Source organism: Chenopodium quinoa, unplaced genomic scaffold, assembly GCF_001683475.1.
Source record: "Chenopodium quinoa cultivar QQ74 unplaced genomic scaffold, ASM168347v1, whole genome shotgun sequence".
In the NCBI taxonomy this organism is placed as follows: Eukaryota; Viridiplantae; Streptophyta; class Magnoliopsida; order Caryophyllales; family Amaranthaceae; genus Chenopodium; species Chenopodium quinoa.
The window spans coordinates 1400251-1422605 of record NW_018745000.1 but is presented as its reverse complement, the minus strand read 5'-3'; the positions used below and the strand labels follow the sequence as shown (position 1 = coordinate 1422605).

The window sequence follows — 22355 nt, the reverse complement described above, 5'->3', positions numbered from 1 at the left end:
AAGGAGACAATCCTTGGTATGATCATATCCTCCAATATATTATCCATGGCACATATCCTGAAAATATTTCATCGAAAGACCAACGAGCCCTAAGAACACTTGAGGCCCAATATGGTCTATTAAATGGTCAATTATGCAAAAAAGGGCCTAATGGTCTAAGCCTATTGTGTATAGATCACCCTAAATCCACACGCCTTATGGAGAATACTCACAAGGGCGTTTGTGGACCTCACATGAATGCTAAATTGCTTGCTAAAATAAGTTCACGATAATGGTACTATTGATCCACTATGGAACATGATTGCATATAATATGTTAAAAAATGTACAAAGTGCCAAATGTTCGCTAACTTACAACACCTTCCACCATCCGACCTATATAATCTCACTTCCCCTTGGCCTTTTTCGACTTGGGGAATTGACATAATTGGAAAAATATCTCCAACAGGAGTAGGAGGGCACGAGTACGTATTAGTAGCAATCAATTACTTACCAAGTGAATTGAGGTCACTTATTACGTTAACATCACTTTTAAACATGTCGCAAAGTTTCTTGAAAGAAACATATTTTGTAAATATGGAGTTCCACACGAACTAATTAGTGATTAGGGATCTCAATTCAAAGCTGAAGTTGAGACCCTCTTAACTCGTTATAAAGTAAAACAACATCATTCATCCCCATATAGACCTCAAATGAATGGAGCTGTAGAATCGACAAATAAAAATATAACTGTCATCATTAAGAAAATGAAAGAAAATTATAAAGACTTGCCGAATAAACTACACTTCGCTCTATGGGGTTATAGAACGTCCATACAAACATCAATAGGAGTAACTCCATACTCCTTAGTTTTTGGAATAAACGGAGTTCAACCAGTCGAACTATAAATACCATCCCTACGCATCGTACTCGAAAGTAAGCTACCAAAAGCTGAATGGGTAAGAGCGAGGTATGAAGAGTTGTTATTCCTCGATGAACGACGATTAAGAGCTTTGCATCAGGTACAAGTCTACCAACGACGCATTGCGCGACATTTTAACAAAAGGGTACGACCTAGAAATATCAAAGAAGGCGACTTTGTACTAAAAGAGGTTAGAGGCCCACCAACCGATCCAAGAGGGAAATTCAAACCTAATTGGATAGGGCCCTACCGCGTAATTGAAATTCTATCAGCAGCTAGAGGAGCTGTCAGATTAATGGATATTGGAGGTGATGAAATTCGCCAACTAATAAACATTGATCGACTTAAAAAATATTACATATGAAATCTGAATAACTCGTTCATTCATTAAATAAATCATTTTTTTAGCATTGAATTAAAAGATTCTAAGTGTTACACACTTTACCGAATAACACAGTAAAGTTCATAACACTTTGGGGGATAATTTAAAAAAAAAAAACAAAACATATGCCATTCAAGTGTTTAGATATTTTTCGAACACCACGAAAAATTTATTCACACTTGGGGGGGTAATAATGCGATTTTTTTTTAACACTCGTAGCACAGGTGTCGCGCGCAAATGAATCAGTTGCTCGCAATAGGCTTGCGCAACCTTAGATGTTGCGCGCGCCACCTGATGACGAACTACGAACCCAGAATTTTTTTTTCACGAGAATAAAATTGCGATTTTTATTTGCGATAAAAAAGAGGGCGTTTCTTGAAAATAACATATACTCGGAAAATAAAAATTAAGCTTTTATTTAAATTATTAAATAAAGTTTGATTAATTTTTTCATTTAATTTCTACATAAGAGGTTGAAGAAAAAAACATAATACAAACATTGCAAAGAACTACGCAAAGACCTGATTTCGTAATACAAATACGTAGGCAATCTTTATGATTCGGTCACATATAAAAAAATATATTTAATAAAGCTCGTTTTATTCCATTCGAAATTAAAAAAAACAAGAGGCATCGTTGAACTAGATAATAAATTGAAAAAAAAACATAGTACTGATTACACTTTATTCAAATTAAACTAATGACATATTGTGTAACACTCTAAGGTTTTACTATATACTCAATTGTCGCAGTCGACGGAGGAGTAGTTTCCATCGCAGTAGTTTCAGCGACCTTAGAGCTTTCCCCTTCAATCTTCTTTTTAAGCCAAACATTGTTCTTCAATTTAGGGATTGGGGCCTTTGCAACCTGTTTTCCTTTTCCTTTAACAATTGGAGCCTTCTTGCGAGTATTTTGTGAAGGTTCTTTAATCTTCACCCCTTGTTGCGCATGTTTAGGAGGAGCCTTTCTCTTTGGTTCCTTCGAACGAGCCTTAATTAGGAGATGAAAAGTCTAATTTTCTTCTCACTCCTTTGTTTTGGCCACTAGGAGGAGTAGTGGTGGCTGAATGCATCAAAGGTTTGGGTGGATTGCGAGCCGAGGCGGCTTGATGTTGTGATCGAGCCTTTTTTAAGTCACCTTTGTCCACCGCATTCATCAAAGCCTTGTAGAAAGAGGATAACACAATTCTCGCAATAGAACTTTGTACTACCCACCTAGGGAGACTTGACCAATATTCCATCCAACGAGGGATCCTTTCAGGTTTAAAAATTACATCTTTAGGGACATCACAATCCTGAGGGGGGATAACTTGTTTCATTACGTATTATCTCATCACCCTACAAGGAAAAATGTATGTAGTACTAGATAGGCCTAAAAGCCTAATATAGGGACAATTAAAACTATTCCCAACCATACTACTTATGTTCCACCAAGGAATCACAAAGCGTATGTTGGGAACCCCATGACAGAAAAACGATGTTCATTCTTCTTCATTCTTGTGTTTGTAGAGAATTCGACGTCTAGGGAATGTTCTCACTCCATGAGCCTCAAAATTTTATGGCTGTTCAATGATTCACAAACGCTCCATGAGCCAAATCAGAAAAAAAAAAATGAGGAAATTTAATTTGCGAAATTACACGAGCAGGTGGCGCGCGCATCAAAATTAGTTGCGCGCGCCATCCTCGCGCATCGGAGAAGATTGTGCTGGACAAGCCAGCGCAACTTCCCAACATGCGCTGCTTTACGACGTAAAAAAATGTAATTGGAGTGGACTTCCCGTGAAACCATTCTTGTTAGAGTCTCCTCTAAGGCGATTCAAGCATAGAATGGTTTCCGCCAAAGCTAAAGTACCGGGTGAATGATATCCCTTTATCGCTCTACTATGGACACCATGGAATATAATCTCCGTATTCTTTACCTGTCTTAAGTAAACAATTGACAAAAAGACAATAACATAAAGCACGAATTTTAAAGCGTTGTTTAGTCAAGTTGTCACGAGGGGTGACGAAGTGTTCAATAAATTGAACTAAATCCACGCCTTCTTCTTTTCCAATGTTAAACATATCATTGTCACTCAAACCAAAAAATCGTTGAAAAACAGGTTTGGGATCTGACAATTTAGAGGCATATGTCATAGGGAGAGTATTTGTAGGGAAGCCTAGTAGAGCCTCAAACTCGCCGGGCAATGGGACAATTTCATCCCCTTTAAAAAGAAAAATATGGTGGTTTGAGTCCCAATGATTGACAGCAGTATGGAGAAAATCAAAGTTTATAACTAGTTGTATATAAATCAATAGAGGGTCAATGTGGTATATTTTGAAGGATAGTTTATCCTCAGTTGAAAGGGAAGTGACCCATTGCTTCAACCGTTGTTCAAAGGTTTTTGCCATTGCTCAATGTAAAAAAAAAAGGGGAGAGGGGAAGAATTTAGAGAGATTAGTTCTTTTTAATTCTTTATAACACTACTAAGTGAATGAATGCGAGATGATCAAAAGCCTACACAAAACCACACTTAAATAGACCCAAGAGGGGCAAATTTTTGGCAATTTTCGCTCTAAGGAAAGTTCACCCGTAGGTGGCGCGCAACCAATTCACATGCACGCGACAGCCGCGCGCAAGCCATCCAGTTGTGCGCGCCTGGTCTGTCGCGATGTGTCGTTTTGATTTATTCCCGTATTTTGAACTCCATAATAATGGAATATTGACGAAATCTTATGAATAATCATACGCTTAAATTTTGTTAACTCTTGTGTCCTTTTTTTTGCTTTATTTTATTTTATTTTTCTTACTTTCTTCTTATTTTCCTTTTCTCCTTCTTTCTTTTTTCTTTTTCCCTTCTTTTTTTCTCTTTCCTTTCATGTCCACTTTTCTTTGTTCCTTTTTGTTATTTTTTCGAGGGGGTAAGTCGTGAACCCTTTCCCTCCCTCGGGAAATTTTTTTTTGCTTTACTTAAAAAAAAAAAGGAAAAATGGAATCTAAAAATCCAACCTTTGGCCGGTCTGACAATAAAAATCCAACCTTCCATTAATCTCACAAAAATCCAACCTTTGCCCCCCACCTTCTTTGACAGATCCATTTGACCTTGAACTTGTTAAACTGGTTAATTTTTTTTTTCCCTTTTTTTTTCTTTCTCCTTCCTTCTTCCTCCTTCCTTTCTCTTTCCTTCCCCTCCATCTTTTCCGGTCACCGACCCAAAACCACCCAACCACGACCACCCAACCCCCTCCCCTTCAAAAACCGACCAACCAACCCCCTCCCCTTCAAAAACCGACCAACCAACCCCCTCCCCTTCAAAAACCGACCACCTATCCCCTCCCCTTCAAAAACCGACCACCCTAACCCCCTCCCCTTCAAAATTCGACCACCCTAACCCCCTCCCCTTCAAAATCCGACCACCCTAATCCTCTCCCCTTCAAAAACCGACCACCTAACCCCCTCCCCTTCAAAAACCGACCACCCTAACTCCCTCCCCTTCAAAATCCGACCACCCTAATCCCCTCCCCTTAAAAAACCGACCACCTAACCCTCTCCCCTTCAAAAACCGACCACCCTAACCCCCTCCCCTTCAAAATCCGACCACCCTATCCCATCCCCTTCAAAAACCGACCACTCTAAGGTGTTAGTGGTGGCAGGGTACGGTGGGGATGGGGGTTATCTGTTTTTTTTTCTTTTAATTTTTTTTAAATAATTAAAAAAATAATTAACCAATTAATAGCTGACACATGGCATGTAACTTACAAAAACGGTCATCAACAGGTAAGGGATCTGTCAAAGAAGGTAGGGGGCAAAGGTTGGATTTTTGTGAGATTAATGGAATGTTGGATTTTTATTGTCATATCGGCCTAAGGTTGGATTTTTAAATTCCATTTTTCCAAAAAAAAACATGGAAACAAAAGAAAAATAATGACATATAAAATATGTGTCATATGCACAAAAAAATATATACAAGAAAAAATATGTACATATGTTTCCCAAAAAAAGAGAGAGTATAAATACAAAGGAAGTCAGGATGCTCGGCGACTCCCAGATAGCTGCAGTACATCTTGCAAAATCCAAACAAAGATTAATACACAAAAGTATGTAATAACTTTGATAAAAGAAAAAGAAATAAACTTACCGCGACCATTTGATGATCACGGCATGATAAAGCCACGCGGCATGATTAACAAATGGAGGCGAGGCCATGCTATGAATGGACGAAGTTTCTTTATTAGTTTATTCTAAAATAAGCTAATATACATGTTTTGGACCCATTTCGGCAGCATAACGCCTACCAAAAGGGAAAAACACAAAAATCGAATGCCACTCATGCTAGGGGGCTACGATATCTGCAATTAAACTCAGTAAATGGGGGCTTCTAACACCGATAAAAAGCCATCCTATACCAGTTTCAATTAAGCATTCAAGGGATTATATTTCAAAATCTCAAAGAATCAACTATACCAAGGCAAATAATAACAATAATGCAATTATCGTCTACCAGACAATCTTGAAGTTCGAACATGGCAAAAATAAGCTAAGTAGGCACTTTGCGCCAATTTTCGGATTCAAAATTTTCAAAACATTGTTTATGAAGATATAACTAGTTCTAATACTATAATTACTTCATAATAAATAAGTATAGAAAAAATGAGCAAGCAAAATAACAAGAAACAAACCAAATTCGAAGGAAAGTGCAAAAAACGTACTCAAACGAAGAAATGCTCATACAAGGTTCAATACTTAGTCATTTTTCATGAAATTTGTTGAAAAACACTCCTTAAACATAGCATAACAAACAATTTCAATGATTGGGGTTTAATGATTCGAAAACGCCCAAATTCCGCCAAAAACGAACGATTTTAAATAAAAAACTTACATTATATTGGATTGTGGCAAATGTGAATTAAAGGAGAGATCTACTTCCTTTGGCCTTGAAAATCGCAAAGAATCGAGCTTTTTAGAGAGAGAAAGGGACGAAAATGGCAAAGGAAGAAGAAGAAGAAAGTGAAATGAAAATCGCGCTCAGCGATTTCTTTTTGCAGACTTAAATGTCGCGCGCAACTGAAACAATTGCGCGTGACATACCAGCGCAACGTAGAACGATGCGCGCAACATTAATGACCAAAATGACCGAAATCCAGATTTTGATCCGTTTGATTATTTTCCAATGACTTTTGCTCGTTATTAGACGTAATGGCGCACAAATTATCAAAATCTTTTTAAATTGCTTTGAATTTTGTAGTTTGTTTTCTTCTTTGATAAATTTTTGCATCATTTGCATGCACACTGTGCTTTGTGCCTTCCCTAAGCATACGTTTTGAACGTTTTCGCAAAAGTGTCTTAAGATGTTCCGTAAAGGTGCTTTACGTAAAAGCTCCCATATACAGGTTTGTCATTTTACTGTATTGACGTTATAAATGTCCGACTTTTCTTCTTTTTTCACGTCCCAACAAAAAGGAAGGCGTCATCATGCAGTGTAAAAATGCAAGGCGTATCATACAACGTAAAATTGTATGGTGTAGGTGTTGCGTAAAATTTCACTTCTTCCCCAAGCTTTGCGAGATCTACCTCTCGGAACTAAAAGGTAGAGAATTACTTTACTTTAGGCATTAGCTCATAAGTTGACAGGCACCCCGAACCATTCAGGAACAGACACTTCTTGATTGGTAGCAAATACGGTAGTTAGTGCGCTTACTAGCTTACCGGATAGTTAGGGTGTCGTCCACCCCTTGTATAAAGAGCGATGAGACGACGACACACCTATGTAGTCACGTGCCCTCAGTCCTAAGACACGTGTACTCATCTTGTGGACAAAACTGCTGAGAGAGTTGCCGATTTTCTTCTCTGTCACTGGATTCGGATATATGCCTCCAGTCCTGAGACATGTAATACTATCTTGCACTACTAGAAAACAGGTCATTTCCGACGGAACGGTTCCGATGGACACTAAAATCCGTCGGAAAGTACGAATTTTCCGACGAAATTTAAATCCGTCGGAAATTTCTGACGGAAATTATATCCGTCGGAAAATTATTCAGTTCCGACGGATTTTTCGTCGGAAATGTTATATTTTCCGACGATATAATTTCCGTCGGAAATTTTTGACGGATTTAAATTCCGTCGGAAGCTACCGACGGAATTTACATCCTTTCCGACGAACTTTAAGTTAAAAAAAACAAAAGAAAAAGAAAAAGAAAACACCCAAAACCCTAATTAAAACGGCGCCCCTTCCCCCTTTTATTTTACTGATTACACTCTCTCTCCTTTCTCAACCTCTCTTCTGCTTCTCTCTCCTCTCATCTTCTCTTTTGATCTGCTCCGCTCATCTCCTCTTCCATCTCCTCTCTCTTCCCTCTTTTCTCTTCTTTCCTCACGGATCTCCTCTCTCTTCCCTCTTTTCTCTTCTTCTTCTCTCTTCTTTCCTCACTTTTCTTTCTCATGGATCTCCTCTTTCTTCTGAAATCTGCCACGAGAAAGCTTTAATGAAGGCCGGTGCCGATAGTTCTCTTTCTCACGCCTCTCCTCTTTTTCCTTTGCTCATGGTCTTTTTGGTTCATATTAATGGTTTATATGGTTAAATTCGACCATGAAATCCCTAGATCTAGAGGTTTCATGGCCGAATTTAGCCGTATGAAACCAAATTCGAGGAGAACTTCATATCCAAGTTGGTGTTAAGGTATGTTATCCTGATTTTAATTTTTTTTTCTTTTTTTACAAAAAAATTTTTAGTCGAATTTTGGATTTTTTTTTAAAAAAAATTCAATGGTAATTTGTTGGTTGTAATGGTGGTTTTTGGCAGTAGTGTTGTGGTTGTATTTTTTTTTTGTTTTTTTTTTTTTTAATTTTTGGGTGGTCTTTTGGTTAGAACTGTAGATCTGGGTTTTGTTTGGGTGGTTGATGTGGATTTGGGTTGGTTAGGGTTAAGTGGGTGGGTTATGGTGGTGGGTTTGTTTCGGTTAAGGTGGTTGCTGGGTTTTCTGGGTTCTTCGGGCAGTTGGGTAAGGCCGTTAGGGTAATGGGTGGTGGTTAGTGGCGGTGATACGCCGTGCCGGTGGTGCGCGGCGTATTTTTTTTTTAACTTCTTAAAAGAATTTTCCGACGGAAATTCCGTCGTAAATTTCCAACGGAAGTGTATCCGTCGGAAATTTACGACGGATTTTTTCGGCACCGGAAATACCACCTTCGACGGAAAATTCCGTCGGAAACACTTTTCCGACGGAATTTCAGACGAAAAAGGTGCTTTTTCCTACAAAGCCTTTTCCGAAAACCAGTTCCGACCAAATTTCCGTCGGAAACGTGTTTTCCGACGGATTTCATGGTTTTTCCGACGGATTTCATGGTTTTTCCGACGGAATTTTTCCGTCGGAAATGGCCTGTTTTCTAGTAGTGTTGTGGACATCGAGTATTGCATTTTGACAAGCAAATTGTCAAGAACTATATTCCTACTGCAAAAGCCGAATTGTTTAGGCTGTAAAAGTCGAAAGGTTGCGAAAGCCGAAACATTCTTTTTATCATCTTTTTTAAACTGTTAAAATCAGGCTAAAGTTTCAATGACATATCGAGGGACTTTAGACCAACGATGACATGATTGGGAGGATATCATCCCCTTTTTAATCCTTTTTAAACCGATCTCTTCTCAAGACATGGCATCACCCAGAACGCCTTTACTTGTAAAAGCGTTCTACAAATGCAAAAGATCAATCTAGACTCTTTAGCGCGTTAAGACATAAAAAATACTTTCTTCTAGCTTTAATAGCTACTTGTTTCAAACACTTAGCGAATCAAGGATCGTTTCGACAACCTTAACCCTTCTGAAAGATTCTCCATTCTTTGAGAACTTCGCAGAATAAGTCTCGGATTTATTTGCTTGGCTACTTTGATCCTCGTCTATCCTGGACTCGATCAATGTGGGGGATAACTGTAGACATCTACTTTTTGGCCTCTTGTCCCGACAGGAAGTGCAATGAAGATAAATAAAACCATCTTCGTGTTGGATCAAAGTGAAGAATGCTTATGGATGACTTGATGAACCGCAAAAACATAAAAAGACTAGCCTAACCCAAAAAAATACAAAACAAGGTCCAATTAAATAAACCCGATCATAATTAGGCTTAGGCCCGTGATTAATACCCAATAACGACGGATTTAGAGGCGCCTAGGTTAAAATTAAAGCTGCCACAGAAAAATCCGCGTGCATCTCAATGAGTCGTGCTGGTTTGGCGAGCGCAACTAATTTAGTTGCATGCAACACCCAGTGCAACTTCTAGAGATGCGCTCACGGAAGATTCAAAATTTTATAAAAATAGAATCGAATCTTACCATAAAACCGCACGCAAGACATTTAGTTGCACTGCCCATAACAGCGCAATAAAATCACTTGCGTTGGGATGCCGCGCACAACTCATCCAGATGCACGCGACACCTGCTACGACAGAATGTTTAAAACCCTAATTGCACCCATTCCCTATAAATAGGGGCTTAATACGAGGCTTAAACACACAGAAATTAACCGAAAATCCTGGCAGAAACTCTTGTGAACTTGTGCTTCCAAACCCTGTTGTCCTAAACACTCACCCCTCTTAATCTTTGTTACTACAGTGGAGGTTCCCGAACAAGAAGGAGTTCATAAGTGTTCTAAATGGAGATCTAGCAAAGAGAAGTGGTTAATTCCCAAGCACTTAGATAAATCACATTTACTTTTCTTGTTTAAAGAACTTTAATCAATAAAATAGTGTTGTTTGACCACTTTAAAAGGACAGTTAATTAATCGATTCCACATAGTAGCTTGTGTTAAATAAGATTAGAATTGAATAATTAATTGATTGATTGATCACCTAAGCCAAGGCAAATCTTGTTTATTTTTGCTCCTTTCACGAATTAGAATCAAATAAAGAATAACGACTTTGCAATGTAATTTCTACGTGATTAATGCTTGTAAATAAAATCAACTTAATTAGTTTTAGGTATTGCGTTGCATATATTGTTTGGTGATGAAATTGTAAAAAAGGAAGAGCTAGTAGAGGTTGCATTAGGGCTAGAATAGCGATTCCCCTTTAATGGGAACGTTATTTTAGTACCCTCGCTCCAGAACTCATTTCTGGTTTATGTAGACCAATTGGGCATGGGTAAACTTATGATTTGTGCTAAATATCCCATTAACTCCACATGGGAGAAAGGCATGAACGAGGTTTATAAGTTTTCTCAAAACTTATTGGCGACTCCTACTTGTTTCTTACAAAAAAAGCGTGATGATAGAATCAATACTAATTCAAGCTCCCCCCCCCATACAGTCATGAATTCAAATCCTAATACACCTTAACAAGTGTAATGTCCTAGCCTTTTAAATTTCCATGGGCATTTAAGGAAGGACCCCCTTACGATGGGATCACCATCCTTACACCTGCAAATTAAAATAATAATAGAACATTAAAATCAACTCTACACAAATTTCCAGCAATATATATTCTTATTAAGCCACTCATAAATAAGTAAAATAAGCTGAAATTTTATTTAAAACCTCATACTTTAATCCCAATTAATGGGTAAATAAAATTACTTAAAGAAACTTGATTTTTAATATACTTCAAAAAATTCCAGCAATATATATTAATAAAAACTTGTCGTAATTAGGCTTTAAAATATTTAAATCAAAGGTTTAAACCACCCTAAATCATAATCCTTCAATAATTAATTATTTATGAATCTAGGGTTTCAAAATTGGGGCTTTTTAATTAGAATTAAAATCTGAAAATTTAATTACACCTTTTATTAACACAAAACCTTTAATTTATAATTAGATCTAAGGTTTAAACAAAATTAAAATCAAAGATTATATTTATAATTTTTTTTGTTCGGCAGTCCATAAGGCAGCAGCCACCACGGCCGGCTGGGCTGCTGCCGCGCCCCACTGGTGCCGCTACTGGCGCTTACGCCGGTGATTGTGGCGGCGGCCGGTGGTGTGTGGTGGTGGAGCCGGCCGGCCAAATAAAAGGGGAAGGGGAAAAAGAAAGAAAAAGAAAAGAAAATAAAGGAGAAGGGAGAGAAAGTTTACCTTGGGTTTTCCCCACTCTAGGCAAAATTTAATTTGCTCAAATGTTGAATACCCCTTTCTCTAGAAACCCATCTTACCTAAACTTCCCTTTTTTAATCTTTCCTAAACCCTTTCCTAATAAAACTTTACTAAAGTAAAACTTTCCTAAATTAAATTCCAACTTAATAAAATAATTAATTTAACTAATACTTTCCTTTTATAAAATATATCCAACTTGTTTAAAATAAATAGTTAAAATATCATAAATAATTCATTTCAAATTATTTAAATACTCCACAAAATACTTATTTTAAATAAAATGCTTATAAAAATACGGGGTATTACAAACATTGATACAACTAACAATGCACAGAGCTCTGTTGACAGGTCCTAGAAGCAAGATGCCGAAGCATACCTCGAGATTGCTGAGTATAGATTCCGCGTTGACATTGGGGGCGTGGTGAATGCCTTGCATTACTTAGGTGATTTCGCTCGGTTGCCCAATTTGAGCGACAAGTCAAACGAAAGCAAAGACAAGTCCAAGTGGTGCGACTACCATAGTGACCATAGACTTCGTACAAAAATGTAACACCCCCAATTTACTAATTAATTATAAATAAAATTAAAGGAAAAATAAACAACCTCTAAATAAAATTGCGGAAGCATACACCTAAATCAGAGGTGTTATCGCCACACTTGACAACCTGTCATGTGCTAAGACTTACAAAATCCCAATAATTACAACCCAATAAACTAGGTGAGCTATTTATATGTACAACTTCACAAACTCGTTATAGCATACTAATCGAAACACTTGAGCTCCTTTAGCAAAGATCACTTGATTAACCTGCTTAGAAAATCTTGTCTTCTCACTATTAAGGACCCATTGCAGGGCCACCATAAGAAAAAGACATGGCCGCAAACACAAGTAGCACAAACTAACAAACGCACACACGTCAGCAAAAAAGTTGAGTAATCACCACTTATCAGAATACTAAGGATTATGAAATAATTAATGTTAGCAACTCAATTAAACAATGTAGTTCAAAACTACATTACACATTATACTCTGAAAATAACCTTTGTCAACTAAACCTTTGATACGTGTTGTTTCCCATATAAAATTAATTAATAATTTACCTTAACTTAAATCTCAATAATATTAACAACTAGTAAAAAGGGTAAGTAAGGGTCGAACCCACGAGGAGATAAATTGATTCTATAAACTCAAAATAACTCGAAACATAAACTATATATACATAAAGAATATTATTTACACTATATACATGAGAATGGGGGGTTTTTATCAAACGAGTAACTAAGCCAAACAAGATTAAATTATATACTAGTCTACTATTAGAATAGACGATGCAAACCACCAATGTGATAACAATTCGATCATTGATTAAAACGATATAACTTAATACCCAACTTCTTTCATATAGTCTCCTTCAATATTCAATTTAATATTTAGGTAGTCAAATTACCGCCGCAGTCGATTTGACATGTATAGCTCACTAGAAATTAGAATCTTACTAATAACTTTCTACCCCAATAAACTTGATTTATTAGACCAATCCACAAACTCAACAAAACTACGATTGAGCCGCTCAAACTAGAAATATCGAGTCATTCACTCTAAATTATCAATTAACGCCGCATCAAATAATAATTTAGCATAGTCTAATTATTTCATACTAGCAACTGTGATGCTATTACAAGTATAATTAAATTAAATGTTCATATAAAAACAAGAAAATCATGTGAATCAATTAAATATCAAACTTGAATGTTGAAATACGGTTATACTCAGCGTTTAAACGACGAAATATAAATTAGGAAATTAAAGATCAAGTTACATCCAATTCACAAAGTAGAAGCAACCAAATTAATCACAAAATTAAGATGAGGAGTAAATTAAGGAGAACTTATGAACTGAGCCAAGAATCAAACAACTGCTGCTCGAATCCACTGTAAAATTCGTCCCTTCACCTTCTAATACCACCCAATCAATCAACCTTGGACCAATTCGTGCTCTACTCAGCCTCACGAACTTTTTATATTTTTGTGGTAATACTTGTGTATTTTCTAGGAGGGATCATTGGAGATTTTATAACCGAAAACAACCTAGGTTTTCTGGGTTTGATTGGATAGAATTGTAGAATAAGATAGAGATTCATCTTATCAATCTCTTGCCTTGAATTTCGGATGAATTCGTAGCTCTTATTGAAGATGAGCACTGACTTTGGTTCTTTGGTTTCCACGCCTAATAGTTAGACACTTCTTCTTATCTTTTTTCTTTTCTTTTATTTCTTTTTAATTTGCAATTCCTTGGGTGCTCTTCACGTGATTTTGAGCTAGTAGGAAGTATTTTGCCTCCATTTCCTAATCAAAATAATGATAAACATATCAAGTACTCTAATCCCTACCTTATAAAAAGTAGGAGATTGTTCTTATGAACAGTGCACGAACCTTTTTACCCTTAAAATATTTATTTACCTTCTTATCCCTATTCATAAATGAGTTTTGAGATTTCTTCCTTTCTCCCTCCTCCTCATCTTTGTTCACCATGAGTAGAAGAAACCCCAAAGAGTAGGAGACAAAGAAGATGAAGAACAACCAAGAGTCTCCAATCCCCCGCTAGCCGGAAATGTCGCAAGGCTCACATCTCGGTGCCATTGAACGTCCTTCGTTTGATTTTGAAAACTCCACTCTATAAAGTAAGCACAACTTCTGAACAATGCCCATGTACAAAGACGACCAAGTCTTGGTTGTTCGTGGTACCTCATGGTCGCTTCTTGGGAGCTCGACATTCAGGTATTTCTCGTTTTTTCTTTCTTAATTTATCAATTTTAATTTTATGCAATTTCATGTTATTTTTGTGATGTCAAGTTCTAAAATTCTCTATTATTATTTTGATTACAATTGTTGATTATTTGAACTTTGAGTTTTTGTAAATTTTCTGAAATTACAGATTAGGTATTTTGTGTTGTTGATTATTGATGAGTTAATTATTTTTTCGAAGCTTTTTAGAACCCTAATTACTGAAAACTTTGATCAATTATTAAGTTTATCTTTTGACTTCTCCTTTCTTTCTCCTCTGTTTGTTTCTGTCTGGTAAATATCTTCTTGGTAAGCTTTGTTGATTATTTTATTTGATTAGAGAGGACGAGAGGTGAATAGTTTGATGATTAAGTAGAGTATTTTTTATTAGAGAGGACATTTACCAAAGGAAGGTGGATAATACAAGGATGATCTTTATTAAACACTTGCTGGAAGCTAAAAATGTCAGACTTATTAATGTCCACAATTGTGTCCTTTCTAATGGTAAGGAATTTGCTCATTAGCCTCTTACAGCTGGTGGTGGACAGAGAGGGTGGAAATTTCAGGTATAAGCTGGAATTGTCAGCCAAATCCATCACAAATCGCGTTTCTTTGGTTAAATATTGAAATAGTGGTTTACATAGGTTGCTAGATTACGAGTTCATTCCAAACTATACAATGGAGTTCCATCTTCATTGTAAGCTTATTGTCTTTAGTTTTCTGCTTTTATATGTGTTTGCATTGTCTCTCTTTTAATGCACTCACTGCCAGCATAGTATAACACTCATTTAGGATCCTATGCTTATAATTAGTGATTGACATTTATTTAATTGAAATTTTAAATGGTTTATTCATAGGTAAAGGGCAGCCTACCATGGAAAGGCCTACAAGACTGAGGATTGCCTTTGGAGCAGCAAAAGGATAAGCATATTTGCATGAGGATCTTAAGGGGATAGCTTACATGGATGACAAGTTAGTTGATTGGGCATGCAATTTCTCCATACATTGAGCTATTCATTGTATTCCTCTTGTTTTTAACTAATCAGCCTAACAATTGATAAGATAAATCATACGAGTAATAACCCTCAAATTCAAACTAAGACGTGGAAAGGTAGTATATTTTGCCCATACCTAATTGCTATTTCAATATTCAATCTACTCTAACTGCAATTCTTACCACTCTTAACTCCAATTTTTTTCCCAAGAGACTTTTCTTTTTTATTAGTCTGAAACTTTCCTATTTATATTAACCATCTGCCCCCACTGATGTTAAATAAGAACCTCTATTCACCTATGATGTCCTGTCATGCTTTGCTGCTTTGTTAGTTTTGAATATTGCCATTAATTGGTGGCAGCAAATGAAAAAGAATAAGATTACTTCAGTCAAACGCGGGTGATTATTAAGCTTAATAAAAAAAAAGTCATGAACACTCTTACTTATTTGTACTCGCTTATCAACTCTAAGCTTGATAACTTACCAAATTGACATTGTGTAATAGTAGCTTGTTAGATAAACTCCTATGTCTTTTCCCTTAAAAAAATGTTTTTAGCATTATTGGACAGGGTGATTGGCTAGAATTTGAAGCAATAACTACCGGCTTGGCGACTAAGCCCATGTACTATTGTACTTTCTCAAACGTCCCTGATCAGAATTTGGGTTCTAAAATGGCAAAGGAAAGCCATTTTCTTTGCCTGAACGCAACTATAGCAGCAACATGAAGTGGCTTCTTACAAAGAGCACTGGCATACACAACACCTTTTGGTTAGCTTTTGATACCAATGTAATTTGTATTAGTAAGATTAAACTACATTGATGGGTCATTGGTTGTAATTTTTGCTTTTTAAAAAACACAAATCATCTTTGAACTCTTTTCTGGTACTACTTAACCAGCCCAAATCTTTTTGATAGATGCAATAGTTTCATGGTTATGTTCAAAAATTTCAAACCTATGAATATTATTGTTTTTGCATTACACATAATAATTATGGCCTAACTTCAATCTTCAAAAGGCTTCATTTAGAAAAACTTTGATTACAAAAACACAACTGTTGTTAAGACTACTTGGTTAGAACTTAAATTTGTTGGATTTTTAATTTATGTTTTTCGATAATCAAGTATTGTTGGATGTATCACTTATGAAACTTCATTTATTGTGCAACAACTTTAGGTTGTGTAAGTAATTCAGAATCACTAATGCACCAATTTAAATTTCTGCATACATCTATGATATTTAAACACAAGCTAAGATAACTTAATCGTAATGGCTAGCCACTTCGCACGGCGCGTCGGCCGCCCTATTATAAGAAATTTAGTAAAAGAATACATCTAATATGAATATACTCCTAAAATTATATAAGTAAATAAATTCCTAAAATAATGAATACAAGGAAATAATAAAACTAATATTTGGGACTAAAAATATGGTATATTATGCACTTATCAAATTCCCCCATACTTAGTGTTTGATCGCCCTCGAACAAACTAAATAAAACTAACCTATAAAAGAAATAAACCTAATTCACTGTCGTCCTAGAGGACGAGTATGGTCTTGTGAGGGTTTGCAGTTTACATACCCACAAAGTCTCTTTATTTGGAATCTTTGAACCAATCAGCAAATACAACTAAAATAAGCATTTAAGGACTCCCCAGCAAGCATGGACCATATATTTGACATTTATAAAGATTTAAACACCCTCAATGTCCGACATCGTATCATTTCCGTTTCTCACCTTTATTTTTATGTATTTGATTCGATGTCTCTGATCATCATAACTTTTATGGAATGTAAAGGAACAAGGTAAAATAATGGTGGGAGATATGTTTAGGCTTGTAGTGGTAAAGGTGGAAATTAGTAGAGCGCATTAGTAGTACATTTATATCACATATCTCCAACATTGAACTTAGACATATATATTTTTTTTCCAATCTCAGGACTCTTAATGCTTGTCTCTGTCAAATAGTTCTTGTAACGAGTGTTCGACCAGTGACTCCCGGTTCAATTGGCCCAAGACACTAGGTTTTAAGATACCCTACAGATCTACTTACTCGAACTACTTAAGCATGAGATAAAAACATCACACGTACATAACTAGGTTTTGAACTTTTTTTATTTAAATTTTATTATTATAACTTTATAAACCCAGACATTGGTACGCATAGCCTTCAAATATGAAAATTTTCATTAGAAAACCACCAAATAATTACAACCACCATTCCATTTTACATCACAATTTAACAATATGCTCTACTAACCCCAATATTAAAGGTGTTTCAATTGGTCTCTGGACAGAGGCACATTTGTGAGTTTTATATGATAAGAAAATAAACTTAAGCTCAAATTGGCTCAATAGTGGATGATGTTAATGGTAGGCTTTGAGACATGATAAAGTTATTAGTGAGGAACAAAAACTTTTACTAATCATACCGAAGAGGGGTTTAATTTTTTTTTTTTTTTTTTTTTTTTTTTTTTTTTTTTTTTTTCTGTAATCCACAGAATGCGATAAATAAAAGACATTTTTTTTTATTTGGTGATTAGCCCAAAGTTCCATTATTTATTCACGAAACTAGCAATCTTAAAAAAAACAAACTTTCTAATCTAAAATTTGGCAGCACCTCCTCTAAATTAGGAACAATTCACTCAAAAATGAGCTATTTTAATAATTGTTTTTACATCCAAATATCCATTCAAATAGTTTTCTCTCCACAAAAACCAAACCAATTTCATTTATTAAATCCCCCCTCCCGCACTTAATCTTTTCATTGTCCTCAATGAAAACAAAGTTAAGAAAGGAAAGTGAAACTTAGCTGGTCATGTGAGCTATCTTAACGTTGATGGATCAACTCCAAGTTTTGTACTATGTTTTGGAAGACTCGCAGAATTTAAACTTTGAATCAAGGTGAAGCATCAAGCAGATCATTTGTCTTATCAGGAAGTGAAATGTCCTGTCTAGCCCTTTGTATTTAGCTTGTTTAATCTGCCAGATCAACTTGGGGTAAGGCTGGTTCTGATAACAGAACGAAAAGAACACACAAAACTATCATGAACTATAATAAATAACGAAAGAAAGAAAGAAAGAAAGAAAGTGTAGAAAAATAATCTTGGGTTGCCTCCCAAGCAGCGCCTCTGTTTAAAGTCGTTGGCTCGACATATTTCCTTCCTCAGTCTGATCAAAAGTCAATTTCTTCAATCATCCCCGCAAAGTCATAGTCGTAAAATGGTTTCAACCTGTGACTATTCACTTTAAACTCCTTATTAGTTTCCAAGCTTTTAATTTCAACTGCACCATGTGGAAAAATATTAGTAATAACAAAAGGTCCTAGCCATCTAGATCGAAGTTTTCCAGGGAACAACTTGAGACAAGCATTATATAAAAGAACTTTATGTCCTACAGTGAAATCAGATTTAACAATTCTCTTATCATGAAAATCCTTAGTCTTATCTTTATAAATCTGATTATTTTCATAAGCCTCTAATCTGATTTCCTCTAGCTCTTGTAAACCAAGTTTCTGTTGTTGTCTAGCTAACTCATAATCCATATTACACTGCTTCACAGCCAAATAAGACCTGTGTTTAAGTTCTACAGGTAAATGACATCCTTTACCAATCACAAGGAGATATGGTGACATTCCTATAGGTGTTTTATAAGCTGTCCTATAAGCCCATAAAGCATCTTCTAGCCTAAGGCTCCAATCCTTCCTATTAGGATTCACCACTTTCTCTAGGATAGATTTGATTTTCCTATTTGAAACTTCAGCTAGCCCATTAGTTTGGGGGTGGTAGGCAGTTGCTACTCTATGTGTCACATGATACTTTACAAGAAGGGTGCCAAAAGTTTTGTTACAAAAATGGGTTCCCCTATCACTGATTATGGCTTTTGGTAAACCAAAACTATTAAAAATATGACTTTTGACAAATTTTACAACAATTTTAGCATTATCCGTTTGGGTAGCTATGGCTTCCACCTATTTAGAAACATAATCTACAGCAAGCACAATGTAAAGATAACCAAAAGAAGAAGGAAAGGGGCCCATAAAATCAATGCGCCACACATCAAAGATTTCACAAACTATGATTCCATGTTGAGGCATTTCGTTCCTTTTAGAAATATTACTTGTTTTATGACCTTGCTCGCAAAATTTAGAAAGCATGTAAGCATCTTTAAATAATGAAGGCTAATATAAACCACATTGCAGTACCTTAAACGCGGTTCGTTGAGGTCCAAAATGGCCACCAACTTTAAGAGAATGACAAAAATTCAAAATTGAAGAAAATTCAGATTCATCTACACACCTTATCATGTGATCAAAACAAAATTTCCACAGATATGGATCATCCAAAAGATAATATTTAGAATCAGATTTAATCTTATTCTTTTGAGGTTTAGTGAGTGTAGGGGGAAATGTTCCAGTCACTAGGTAATTAACAATATCGGCATACCAAGGAGTGTCAACACTATATAAAGATGCAAGCTGCTCATCAGGAAAAATTTCAGTTATTATAGGCCCATCCTCTGGGTACAATTCTACTTAGATGGTCAGCAACTGGGTTTTCAACACCCTTTCTATCTTTAATTTATACATTAAATTCCTGCAATAGAAGCATCCACCTAAGCAACTTAGGTATTGAGTGACTTTTGTTTAACAAGTAATTTAAGAGCTGCATGATCAGAATAAACAATCACACGAGTGCCATGTAAGTAGGGCCTAAACTTTTCTAAAGCAAAAACAACAACATATATCTCTTTTTCAGTTATAGTGTAATTGCATTAGGCATAATCCAGTGATTTAAAAGCATAAAGGATCACATAAGACTCTTTATCCTTCTTTTGCCCTAAAATAGCTCCTATAACCTTATTATTAGCATTCCACATAATTTCAAAAGGCAAAGACCAATCAGAGGGTCTAATCATAGGAGCACTTGTCAATTTGTCTTTTAAATCGTCAAAAGCTTTCTTGCATTCATCATTAAAGTCAAAATAGCATCTTTAGCAACCAAGGCACATAAAGGTGAAGCAATCTTAGAGAAATTTTTAGTAAAGCATCTATAAAATCAAGCATGTCCTAAAAATGATGATCTAACTTCACGAACACATGTAGGATATTGGAAAGAACTAATGACATCAATTTTCACTTTATCAACCTCTAAACCCTTGGAACTAACAATATGACCAAGAACTACACCTTGTTCAACCATAAAATGACATTTTAAAAAATTCAAAACAAGGTTAGTTTCAACACATCTTTTCAAAACTTGAGATAAAGCATGAAGACATCTATCAAATGAATCACCAAACACAGTAAAATCATCCATAAACACTTCCATATCTTGTTAAATCAAATCAGAAAATATACTCATCATGCATCTTTGAAATGTTCTAGGGGCATTACATAAACCAAAAGGCATTCTTATAAAAGCAAATGTACCAAAAGGACAAGTAAAAGTGGTTTTATCTTGATCTTCAGGGGCGATGGGTACTTGTGTGTAACCAGAATAACCATCATGAGAACAGAAAAAAGATTGTCCAACAAGTTTTTTTAACATTTGATCAATAAATGGAAGGGGAAAATGGTCTTTTCTAGTAGTTTGATTAAGCTTCCTATATTCAACACAAACTCTCCATCCATTGGAAGCTCTAGTAGGGACAAGTTCTCCTTTATTTTTCTCTACAACAATTATTCCACTCTTTTTAGGTACCACATGAATTGGACTTACCCATTGGGAATCAGAAATAGGGTAAATCACTATCTAACCACTTTAGAATTTCCTTTTTTACTACTTCCATAATCGAAGGATTTAATCTACGTTGAGCCTCTCTAGTTGGTTTAGCATCTTTTTCAAGAAAAATTTTATGCATGCACATGACGGGTGTTTTGGGTGTTTTTGTCCCTTGGGAGAGTTATGTCGCAAAGACTGGTCTGGCTCGAGCTACACCTGCAAAAACACGGAGACTCCGGTTGTAGGAGCTCCACCTCCAACGATCAAGTTAGTAACTTGAAAAGGAATAAAGAGTGCGAAAATTTAGGTGGGTATCTGCTTGGATTCCAAGATAAGGTGTTTCTCTGATGCGAGAGAATGTAGGTGTAATAAATGATTGATTGTCTCCCCAAAATGGGGGAATATCTCCCTATTTATAGGGTCGTTGGGAGGTGTGCCCCTATCTAGGTCACTTGACCTAGATTTTAGTGGGCTGCGCCGTTTTACGGGGATTATAGGAAATTGGGCCCTTGAAGGCTGTAATTTTGGGAAATATCTGAAGGGGACACGTGTTAGATGGCTATTGGTCCACTTGGACCAGCCTGGGCTTGACATGTGGCCTTCTTTCATTGGTCCACATGTCTAGGGTATTTTTACCCTAAACATTTGCCCCTCCCAGGGGTCACGTGGCGGGCCATGTGACGCCTGTGACACGTGTCCACCTGTGAGAGGTGAACAATGAAAACGACTAGTAAAATCTAGGGTATGACGGGGATGCCCCCGTTTTACCCCTCTATAAAGGGGTTTACCCCCCTTCCCTTCTTTCACTATTTTATTTACTTTGACTTTCTAGAGAGAGAAAGAGAGATTCTTAGAGAGAGATACTCTGATCCCGCCTGCGTTAGATTCTCAAGATTTCCGTGTGCTCACTTTTACAACACCCGGTCACCCGTCTATAGCAGTTTTTAGGGTTTTCAGAGCTAAAGTAAGGTAACCGCTTGTACCATTTTTTAAATTTTCCTTCATTTCAATTTGTATACATTCTTTTTTCCTTCTGTATACATAGTCTTTAAAAATAAAAATGAGCTCTCAATCCACACACTCGGCACTGCCTAGGACATTTAGCCGGTCTCCCAGCACGGCTGAATCTAGAACATGGGGTGCCTTTTCTGGACTGTCGGAACTGCTGTGCTCATCCCCGAATTCCTCCCTCTCTGTGTCTGTGTAGGACACAATGGCTAGAGTTAAACAAACAACCACTAAGCCTAGAAGCTAGCGCGCCATGGAAGTGCCCGCTGATGAGGTTGTTCCGGATGAGGAACAAGAGGAATCAGAGGAGAGAAGTGGTTCCATTGATCAGGCTCCCTCCCCCTCCGGTAGCTCAAGCGTGAGGGAGGTAGGCGGCGAAGAGGCCGCCTCCTCTCATGGGTCAAAAGAGGAGGCAGGCGACAACGATGCCGCCGAAAAATCGGGGGGAGAGGCATTTGGCTCCGATTAGGACAATTTTGCGGCTGACTACCAGTAGCCGGCTAAGACTTCAGCT

The 22355-nt window shown here is 36.5% G+C and overlaps 1 protein-coding gene and 1 long non-coding RNA gene across 2 annotated transcripts; one reads left to right on the top strand and one right to left on the bottom strand.

Moving 5' to 3' along the window:
* The first annotated feature begins 13534 nt into the window (after window positions 1-13534).
* On the top strand, window positions 13535-16109 carry LOC110707484. The gene is made up of 3 exons (XR_002508504.1): window positions 13535-14111; window positions 14975-15228; window positions 15681-16109. It is a non-coding gene; the product is annotated as an uncharacterized LOC110707484 (long non-coding RNA).
* Window positions 16110-18285: 2176 nt separating this feature from the next.
* Window positions 18286-20440, bottom strand: LOC110707470. The gene is made up of 4 exons (XM_021885482.1): window positions 20198-20440; window positions 19923-20069; window positions 19315-19587; window positions 18286-19080 (listed from the first exon to the last, which is right to left on the bottom strand). The coding sequence occupies exons 1-4, from the start codon at window positions 20438-20440 to the stop codon at window positions 18286-18288; spliced, it is 1458 nt and encodes a 485-aa protein (XP_021741174.1).
* Between the last annotated feature and the right edge of the window lie 1915 nt (window positions 20441-22355).